The sequence below is a fragment of the Lathyrus oleraceus genome, chromosome 2 (genome assembly GCF_024323335.1).
Source record: "Lathyrus oleraceus cultivar Zhongwan6 chromosome 2, CAAS_Psat_ZW6_1.0, whole genome shotgun sequence".
In the NCBI taxonomy this organism is placed as follows: domain Eukaryota; kingdom Viridiplantae; phylum Streptophyta; class Magnoliopsida; order Fabales; family Fabaceae; genus Lathyrus; species Lathyrus oleraceus.
In genome coordinates, this window is record NC_066580.1 from 395254849 (window position 1) to 395265891 (window position 11043).

The 11043-nt window shown below is 38.0% G+C and overlaps 2 protein-coding genes and 1 pseudogene across 2 annotated transcripts; all 3 read right to left on the minus strand.

Annotated features, from left to right (window-relative positions):
- Positions 1-1267: 1267 nt before the first annotated feature.
- LOC127123410 (uncharacterized) lies at positions 1268-1804 on the minus strand. The gene has a single exon (XM_051053629.1). The coding sequence runs from the start codon at positions 1802-1804 to the stop codon at positions 1268-1270; it is 537 nt and encodes a 178-aa protein (XP_050909586.1).
- A 60-nt stretch (positions 1805-1864) lies between these two features.
- LOC127123411 (uncharacterized) lies at positions 1865-3066 on the minus strand (annotated as a pseudogene).
- A 237-nt stretch (positions 3067-3303) lies between these two features.
- Positions 3304-3828, minus strand: LOC127123412 (glutathione S-transferase T3). The gene has a single exon (XM_051053630.1). The coding sequence runs from the start codon at positions 3826-3828 to the stop codon at positions 3304-3306; it is 525 nt and encodes a 174-aa protein (XP_050909587.1).
- Positions 3829-11043: the final 7215 nt, after the last annotated feature.

An 11043-nucleotide genomic window follows, 5' to 3' on the forward strand; every position in this document is an offset into this window, starting at 1 on the left:
TTCCATTCAAATATTCTTATGACAGTTGATTAGATCTCTTTGGAAAATAAGTTAATCACGTCGTAATTACTGATTGATAGCATGTTCAATTAACTTATCAATCATACACAGATTGCCATTAAAAACGCAATCACATAATACATAACATTCAGACTGAATGTTCTATATACAGATGTCATGACATCGGGTTTGATATCCTAGAACAATCCTACATAATTTTATTTTAAACAACCAGCAGGTACAAGATATCTTATGTTAAGACATCACATGTGACAACTTGTGAACACTCTTGGTTTTACCAAAATTGCTGCCAACACTTAGAACCAACAAACTCCCCCTTTGGAAAATTTTGGCTAAAACATATATCAGTCCATTAGTTCACAAGAAAAACACATATCAGTGGTTAAGGAGCAGCAGAAGCAATAAACACACAATTACTAGTTATAATAGCAACTAGTAATACACACATTAAACACATGGGTACTTCTTCTCCCCCTTAAGTCTGTTCACCTACAGACATCTCCTTCAACAACAACAGCACCTGTAACAATTAGAATTTCCTTTTGACATCTCCTTCAACATCTGTAACATTTAGAATCACATTCTGACATCTCCTTTAGCATCACATGTACAACACATCACATTCTGACATCTCCTTTAACATCACCTGTACAACACATAACATTCTTCTGTTCAACATCAGCTGTCACCTGTCTAGCCTAGCTAGCTACTTTAGCACATAATTACTGCAACTCTCCACATCTCCACACATTAACTGCAGCTCTCCACATCTCCACACATTAACTGCAGCTCTCCACATAATAACTTCTCCCCCTTTTTAGTCAAAATAGACCAAAGTGACCAATTAGACAAAATAAATGTCAATCAGTCCAGCAGAGAATGTCGCAAAGGATGTTATAACATATAAAATTTTAAACATAAGAGCATCTCCAACCGTGAACCCATTTTTGGGTTCTTTGTGGGACCTATTAAGCCACGTCAGCTTGAAGCAACTCAACTACTTTTTCACTCCAATGGTGCAACTCTGAAGAACTCAGATTGGATCTCACAACTTTATTTTATATATTAATATTTTATTCATATTAAATTTTATATTAATTAAAATAATAATTTTAGTGTTTTAAATTAAATTTGATATAAAAAAAAATTAAACTTATAATTTAAAATGATAATTAAATTTAATCTCAAATACATGATATATAATTAAAAACAATAAAAATAAATAACATCACATAATTAATCAAATTTAAATTTTATCATCTTCATGTCCAAAACGTTCCCAAATATATTCGACTAGATCTCCTTGAAGTTTACGATGAACTTGTTTTTCTTGAATACTTGCTCTTCTTTGTAGTCTTGTTGCAAGATTCGGATGAGGACCGCTAAATATTTCAGTTGTTGAGTTATTGATATCCACATTATCATAAGAGTAATCAAAATTACCTCCATATGTATGTCGTTCGTCTTCCACAATCATGTTGTGCAATATGATGCAGGCATATATGGTATGCTTGAGAGTGTCCATGTGCCAGGCACGTGCTGGGCCACGTATAATTGCAAATCGAGATTGAAGCATTCCAAATGCTCGCTCCACATCTTTTCTAGCCGATTCTTGATGTTGAGCAAATAATTTTTTCTTTTCTCCCTGTGGCATTGAAATAGTCTTGACAAATGTAGCCCACTCGGGATATATACCATCTGCTAAATAATACTCCATATATGGTATCCCATTGATTGTATATTGCACATTGGGAGCACGTCCTTCCAAAATATCGTTAAACATGTTGGACTGGTTTAGCACATTAATGTCATTGTTTGAACCTGCAATACCAAAAAAAGCATGTCAAATCCATAAGTCTTGTGATGCCACTGCTTCAAGCATGATTGTGGGCTTACCATGATCACCTCGACAAAATTGTCCTTTCTATGCAACAGGACAATTTTTCCATACCCAATGCATACAATCGATGGAACCCAACATACCTGGAAAGCCACGTGACTCTCCCATTTGTAAAAGATGTTCAACATCAGTGTTGTTAGGCTTTCTCAAATACTCAGCGGCAAATACAACATTGACACCCTTAATAAATCTTTCTAAGCACTCAATTGAAGTGCTTTCACCGATTCGAACATATTCGTCTACAAGGTCAGCAGGACACCCATACGCTAGCATACGAATAGCAGATGTACATTTCTGCAATGGTGAAAGACCCATTTTACCAGTTGCATTGACCCTCATTTGGAAATATTCATCATGATTTCCAAGGGCATCTACAATTCGAAGAAATACATGCCTATGCATTCTGAACCTTCTTCGGAATTGAACATTTGTGTATACTGGGTTTTCTGAGAAGTAGTCATTGAATAATCGGTTGTGCCCTTCTTCACGACCTCGAACTACCGTTGTTCTTCTCTTTGGCCTAAAGGAACTTCCAGATCGACGTTCATTCTGAAGTTATTGTTCTTCATCACTGTCGTCCATAAATTCTTCTTCAACCAACTCCCAAAATTCTTGATCGTAATTATCTGAATTGTATGAATCCATTTAGTGAGTAAAGAATGAGAGAAAAATGAGAAGAATAAGATGAGAATGAGAGAACAATGACATAAGTGGTAGTATATATAATGGTTTGAATAACGGCTAGTTTGAATAACGGCTAGTTTGAATAACGGCTAGTTTAAATTAAAGTGGTAGTTTGAATAACGGCTAGTTTAAATTAAAATGGTACTAATGACCATTTTACATAGGTGTTGATAAATTAAAGTGGTACTAATGACCATTTTACATAAGTGATACTGACTACATTCCATATTTTTTTTCATCTTATTACAATATTTTTCATGAATATCTCATTGATTATCGTTCATAGTAGAAGTGTCTTTCATCATCATTTGCACTACCTTTAATTCTAGCTCGTCCTCCTTAGCTTGCGCAAGTCTGTCCATTGTTATTGCTCTTTTATTCTTTGCATCTTGCGTTGCATTTGGAATTTCTGATGTCTTACCCTTCCTTTTTGTAGCTTTTTGTCCCATTGGACGCTCCATTGGTGATGATGAGTTAAACTCATAACTTGAAGTTGTATTTGGGTTCTCCAATGATTCCCCACTAGCATAAGTCTTTGTTATTTTTGCAGAACTTCCAATCGATTCTTCGACGATGCACCATTTAGCTTCATCTTTTAACAATCACCATGCATACTCAAGATTGAATGTTGTACCTTGATCCTGAGCAAAAATAGCATGTGCATCTGCCATGACATCGGTCTCGGATGTCCCACTTTTCTATCCTTTAAGAGAAATTTTGTAACACCCAACAAATTTTTGAACCATGCCATTTATTCTATGCCATCGACATTTTAACTGTCCCCCTAACTTTTCCCGCAATTGCCCACGATATTGGTTATAACTAGCAGCAATTCTTAACCAAAAACTCTCAGCCTTTTGATCAACTCCCACAATTGGATCCTTTGAAACATTGAGGCATGATTGGATAAGTAGTATATCCTCTTCCCTTGTAAATTGCTCTCGAGATCTTTTTTCAACGACAACCCTTTCTTCTTTTTCAGTACCAACTTGAGTAGAAAATGGTGGGACTTGAGTAGAAAATGGTGGAACTTGAGTAGAGAATTCCATACTATTAGAATTCATTTGAGGTATAGGATACATATTTGGATTGTTTGGTGACGGAAGAAATATGGCGGGGTTTGTAGGCACCGGTGGAATTTGAGAATTTTGAGGATTAGGATTTTGATAATTTTGCATGTAATTGAAAAAAGCTTGTTGATAATGAAAATGATTAGGATCCATTTGGCCTAAACAATTGTAATTTGAAGTAAAAAAGATGAAATTTTGAGTTAAATATTTTGTAAAAAAGATGCTAATGAGAAAAAATTGTTGAAAAAGAATTAAAAGTATAGGAATAAAATGATGAAATTGTGAGAGAGAAATTTCAAATTGAAGAGAAAATAAAAGTGAGAGAAATTTGTGTTGGTAAATTTTTGGAAACCAAAATTATATTTATATTAAAAAATAAGTTAAAAAAAAATAAAAAAAAATAAGTAGTTGTTGAATGGCTAGTTTCTAAATTAAAAAATAGAAAAAAAGAAAGGTTACCGTTGCTTCACATTACGCTGCTCCCCACGCTGGCATATGCTTGAAACGAGAAAAAGTGAAAAGATGGGTGCCCTGTTGGCAAACCCATTGAAGGAACCACCAGTGGAGGTGGTCTAACTGTCAGGTGGTACAAACTATAATTATACACAGCTGCATTAGCTGAGATAATCAGAAATCCAGGGAACTCATAAAGAGCCCAAATATTACATCATGGCATCAACAAGGACTACCAAAAAAATTACAAACATCAAACTGAAAAACATAAAAATCATCCAAGCATCCAAAACAGCATCCAGAACACACATCATTAACAGAGGGACCATCAACATCACAACTTAGTCTGAGGAGGTAGCATCTTCTTCACCTTCAGATCCAGAACTGCCACTAGATTGATCTTGAGAATTAGACCTCTCACTTGAGGTATGGGCATCTGACTCCTTGGCTTCACCAACCTTATCCATCTCTTCTTGCTCCAAGCTACTGATGAGAACCTCTAAAGCCTCTTTCCTAGCCTTAGCCACCCTAATCCCAGTTTCCAACTCCTTACATGTTTCTTTCAATTCAACAATTAGGCCACCTTGAGAGGCTGGCTCCTTCCTTGCAGATGTCATGACAATGTCATTGACATGACTGCCTTCAAATAGCTTGTAGTGAATTGACAAAGGAGGTTTCCTTGTACTGGGGATATCACTTGTGTTTAAAATACCAGGTTGCTGGCTTAAAATAATTCCATAAATGATTGAGGGAAAGGCAATTGGCAGCTTTACTGCATTAGTGGAGGCATGTCTAACGATTTGTTCAAACATGAACCTTCCATAATCAAAGTTGAGCCCGGTTCCAATAGCATAGATTATCCTTCCAAGAACATTAGAGATAGTTGAGATATGGTTTGTAGGAACCTAGTTGGCTGAACCTATCTTATGCAAGATAGCATATTTTACAGTTAATTTGTCAGCAGAGAGATGCTTTTTGCTTGGCCATTCCTTGACTTGGCCAGCAGTGATTGTCCTACAGACTTCATTGTCTGTGGCCTCTAACTCAACAGCTCCTTCAGTCCCTCTTCCTAGGAATTTATTGATTATAGTTGGGGAGAACCTTACACACCTTCCTCTCACAAACACCTTGCAAAATTCTTTGCTATTCTTGTCAGAAATATCCTCTGGGATGTTCACAACAAACTCCTTCACCAGACCTTCAAAACATTGGGGCAATGCACTAACTGTTTTCATCAAACCAGCAGACTTGATCAATTCCATAACCTCCTTCACTTCCACAGCATCTTTCCATAGTTCCCTCTCCCCAGCAACTCTCCTCTGTATCACAAATTTCCACTTGGCTGCACCATCTTCCAGATGGAAAGAAATGTTGTCCAAATGCACAGTTGCAACCTTAGCTGGAGACTTTCTAACAGTTTTCTTTTTAGCAGGAGAGATGTCTGGGACATCTTCTTCGACATCATCTTCAGAGTCATAACTTTCTCTGACCTTTCTCTTCTTGACCTCTACTTTACTCCATGATTTAGAAGGACCTACAGCAGCAGCCTTCTTACTGGTTCTGGCTGTCATCAAATCAGCCACAGACTTGCCTTTCCTGGTCTTCATTTTCTTTGCAACACTTGGTTTCAAATGATGAACTAAGGTGTCATCTTCCTCGTATGAGCTCTCTTCCTCCAAATCAATCACCTTTTCATGCTTCTTAGATTGAGAAGCATTTATAGGTTTCTTGCTAGGCATGGTTTTCCCTAAAGAACACAGTCCTTCTGCAGCAATATCCTTCTCTGACCTAGATGAGTCATCATCTTTCTCAGTTTGAGGTTCCACCTGAGGTGAGGGGTCCCTTCTAGACAGAGGAGTCGAAACTCCCTTGACTGAGTGTCCTTCATTTAGGATCCTTGTGACCAGATTCCTAATGACACGGTCTGTATAATGCATGTCATCCTTAGGAGGAGGATTATCAGAAACATTACCTTGAGGGTTTCCTGTAGTGGAAGAAGGGCCAGGGGGTCGCCTGGGATTACTGAAAGAGGAATAACATCTAAAACATCTTCATCCAGAAAATCCATGGAGGGAGTTCTTGCTTTATTAGTGGGTTTTGAACCAGAAGAAGACGGATGTTGTGACATTTTGTTGAACTTATGAAGAAAAAAAAATTCCCTAGCAGAGATGGTTGATACAGTTTGATGAAGATGGAAGTGGTTGTGTTGAGGTAGCGTGTAAAAATGGTATAGATGGTAGTTCCAATATTTGGTCATGATTTTCCATAAATGTGGCACTTTCTTTTAAGTGGGCAGACAATATTCTTATTACCTTTTCCACTCCATATTAATTGCTATAAATTCTCATGGATACAAATCCCCAATTTCCCTCTTAAACATTCAAACTGATTAGCATCCAAAGCCTTTGTAAATATGTCAGCTAATTGCATTTCAGTAGTAACATGCTTCAGTGCTATGATTTTCTCTTCCACAAGTTCTCTAATGAAGTGATGACGAATATCAATGTGCTTTGTCCTGCTGTGCTGAATAGGATTTTTGGAAATATTTATAGCACTCAGGTTGTCACAGTACAATGTCATGACATCGTGTGTGACATTGTATTCGGTCAACATTTGTTTCATCCAAACCAGTTGAGAACAACTACTCCCAGCTGCTATGTATTCAGCTTCAGCAGTGTATAGGGACACACAATTTTGTTTCTTGCTAAACCATGATATCAAATTGTTCCCCAAGAAGAAACATCCTCTTGATGTGTTTTTCCTATCATCGGCACTTCCAGCCCAGTCAGCATCACAGTAACCAGTCAGCATAGATCCAGATCCATGAGTATATAACATCCCATAGTCACTGGTGTCATTGACATATTTCAGTATTCTCTTCACTTGGTTTATGTGACTGACTTTTGGTTCAGCTTGATATCTAGCACAAACACCTACAGCCAATGCAATGTCAGGTCTGCTTGTTGTGAGATATAGCAGACTTCCTATCATGCTTCTGTATAGACTTTGATCTACACTAACACCATTTTCATCTTTGGAGACTTTCAAATGTGTAGGAGCAGGTGTCCTTTTATGACTTGCATTCTCCATGCCAAACTTCTTAACAATGTTCTTGGCATATTTGCTTTGAGATAGAAAGATAGAATCTTCCATCTGTTTGACTTGTAGCCCAAGAAAGTAGGTCAGCTCTCCAACAAGGCTCATCTCAAACTCAGACTGCATTTGTCTAACAAAATGTTCGACAATCTGATCTGACATCCCACCAAAAACAATATCATCTACATATATTTGTGCCACCATGAGTTTTCCTCCTTCATTCTTCACAAATAGGGTCTTATCAATACCTCTTTTCTTGTATCCATTGTTAGTGAGGAACACATTGAGTCTCTCATACCAAGCCCTAGGAGCTTGCTTCAAACCATAGAGGGCTTTCTTCAATCTGTACACATGCTTTCGAATATTTGGATCTGTGAATCCTTTAGGCTGTTCAACATATACTTCCTCATTTAAGTAACCATTCAAGAAGGCACTTTTTACATCCATTTGGAACAGTTTGAATTTCAGAATACATGCCACTCCAAGCAATAATCTAATGGACTCTAGGCGAGCTACAGGAGCAAATGTTTCATCAAAATCCACTCCTTCAACCTGAGTATATTGTTGTGCTACTAATCTTGCTTTATTTTTAGTAACCACCCCTTGTTCATCAGATTTATTCTTATACACCCACTTTGTACCAATGACATTTACTCCTTCAGGTCTAGGAACCAGTTCCCATACTTCATTCCTCTTGAATTGACCTAACTCCTCCTGCATGGCATTGATCCAGAACTCATCAGTCAAGGCTTCCTTGACATTCCTAGGCTCAATCTTGGACACAAAGCAGCCATGTGAAATCACTTCCCTTGATCTGGTTGTGACCCCTTTATTTGGATCTCCTATAATGAGATCTTTGGATTATCCTTCTAAACTCTGATGGAGGGTCCCTTGTTGATTTTGTCATCTTCAGGTTCAGCTTAAGGAGGTTCACTCTCCTTATTTTTGTCTGAGAAATCAGCTAGGGGATCATTCAGAGATGTCTCAACATCGTTTGTGACATCAATCTGTTGGTCATCAACTACAACATTAATAGATTTCATCATTACTTTAGTTCTGGAATTAAAGACTCTATATGCTCTGCTGTTTGTTGAGTAGCCCAGAAATATTTCTTCATCACTTTTGGGATCCATCTTCCTTCTTTGTTCATGATCAGTCAAGATATAGCATTTACTACCAAACACATGGAAGTATTTGACTGTAAGTCTTCTTCCTTTCCAGACTTCATTTTGCTGGGGAGTAATGGGAGATGAGAACTCATGATGAATTCCTTCTGAAGAACAGAATTCAGCAAACTTGCTGTTCTCAAATTCCTTCCCATGATCACTTCTAATTTTGATAATAGGACTTCCCTTTTCTCTTTGAAGTTTTAGACAAAGCTCTTTGAAGACTTCAAACACATCAGATTTTTCACTTATAAAATTGATCCAGGTGTATTTGGAGAAGTCATCCACCACTACATAAGCATACTTCTTCCCACCAAGGCTTTCCACCTGCATGGGTCCCATCAAATCCATATGGAGGAGTTCCAAAACTTTGGAAGTGGTGTCATGTCTGAGCTTCTAGTGTGACATCCTTGTCTATTTTCCAATCTGACATTCCCCACAGACTTTTCCTTCATCAATCTTCAAGTTAGGAATTCCTCTAACAGCTTCAACAGATATAATCCTCTTCATACCTTTAAGATGCAGATGGCCCAATCTTTGATGCCATATTTTCACTTCTTCTTCTTTGGCTAAAGTACACATTAAAGAGTACCCAGTTTCTTGAGAACTCCACATGTAACAGTTGTCTTTAGACCTGACTCCTTTCATGATCACTTCATTTTCTTTGTTAGTAATCAGACATTCAGTTTTAGTGAAGTTTACATTTAAACCTTGGTCACACAGTTGACTGATGCTTATTAGATTTGCAGTCAATCCCTTAACAAGTAGGACATTGTCAAGGTCAGGAACTCCAGGGCAATCAAGCTTACCAATCACCTTGATTTAACCCTTTGCTTCATCACCAAAGGTTACATAGCTTGTGGCATGAGGATGAAGACCAGTTAGCAGGTTTTTGTTTCCAGTCATGTGTCTGGAGCACCCACTGTCAAAATACCTATCTTCTTTGGCTGAAACTCTAAAGGAAGTGTGAGCTATTAGACTTGTAACATTAGTCTTAGGAACCCATTGCTTTTTGTTGACAGACCTGTGATGTTTGGGTCTAGGTTGATGATGAGCAGGACTAGGATAGCCATACAACTTATAGCATAATGGTTTTATGTGGCCAAATTTTCCACAGTAATGGCATCTCCATCTTTGATGTTTCCCTTTTTGTTGTCTTCCTTTATGATGTTGTGACATATGATGTGACATCTCTGGTTTGCTCCCACTGTGACTGCACTTAGGTTTGGACTTTGGTGTGCTACCAGAGTGGCTGCACTCAGGCTTAGATTCATTGAACCCAATGCCAGGCTTGTCTCCTGTTATTTGTCCAGTTTGGAGAATTTTGTCTAAGGTGTCAGATCCATTGTTTAGCATTCTTACATACTTGGTCATCTCATCCAGTTTAGAATTCAAGAATACAGCTTCAGTCTTCAACTTTGAGATGGTTTCCACATGTTCTGCCTTCTCATTCTCCAGCTGTGCTATCACTTTCTTCTGGATTTCAACTTGTCTACACACTTCTGCACTTCTGTGACACAACTCTCTGTAGGTAGTGGCCAACTCTTCAAAGGTTACTTCATCATCACTTAAATCTTCATCAGAACCCCATCTTCCAGTCAAGGCAGTCACAAGATTTGCAGACTCTTCTGTTTCACTTTCATCAGACCAAGTGGCAGCAAGACTCCTCTTATGTTTCTTGAGGTAGGTCCCACATTCAGTTCTAATGTGTCCATACCCATCACATTCATGGCACTGAACTCCTTTCCCTTCTTTGGGCTTTTCATCTAACCTTGTTCTTCTTCCAATATTGTTGGATTTACTGATGTCATATGCGATGTTCTTGACATTAGCCTTAGATCTTACATCCATCTTTTTCATAAGTTTGTTGAACTGTCTTCCCAGCATTGCTACATCATTTGCCAGATCTTCATCAATATCTTGACCACCTTCCTCCTCTTCCCCTTCAGTGTTTGACATGAAGGATATGCTTTTGGCTTTCTTTTCAGATCCATCACACATTCCCATCTAAAATGTTTGGAGGGATCCAATTAGCTCATAAACTCTCATATTTGAGATGTCTTGAGACTCTTCTATGGTTGTCACCTTCATAGCAAATCTCTTAGGGAGTGACCTGAGTATTTTCCTTACTAATTTTTCATCTGACATCTTTTCTCCCAGGGCTCCTGAGGCATTAGCAATTTCAAGGATATTCATATGAAATTCATGAATATTTTCATCTTCTTTCATCCTTAAATTTTCAAACTTGGTAGTGAGCAGCTGCAATCTAGACATCTTCACTCTAGAGGTGCCTTCATGAGTGGTCTTGAGAATGTCCCAAGCATCTTTAGCCACCTCACAGTTGTTTACCAATCTGAAGATATTCTTGTCTATTCCATTGAATATAGCATTCAATGCTTTAGAATTTCCAAGGGCTAGATCATCCTCCTCCTTGGACCATTGTTCTTCAGGCTTCTTATCAGTTGTAGCTTCTCCTTCCTTAGTAATTACTGGATGTTCCCAGCCTGTTAACACAACCTTTCAAGCCTTATTATCCAGAGATTTTAGGAAATCTACCATTCGAGGTTTCCAGTAGTCATAGTTGGATCCATCCAAAATAGGTGGCATGTGAACAGATCCTCCATCTCTCTCCATAGTACTAGAAAGTATCGTC

Bases quoted from the DNA above. Each gene is read 5' to 3' on its own strand.
- LOC127123410 (XM_051053629.1), bottom strand. From the start codon at position 1,804: ATGTTTAACGATATTTTGGAAGGACGTGCTCCCAATGTGCAATATACA.
- LOC127123412 (XM_051053630.1), bottom strand. From the start codon at position 3,828: ATGGATCCTAATCATTTTCATTATCAACAAGCTTTTTTCAATTACATG.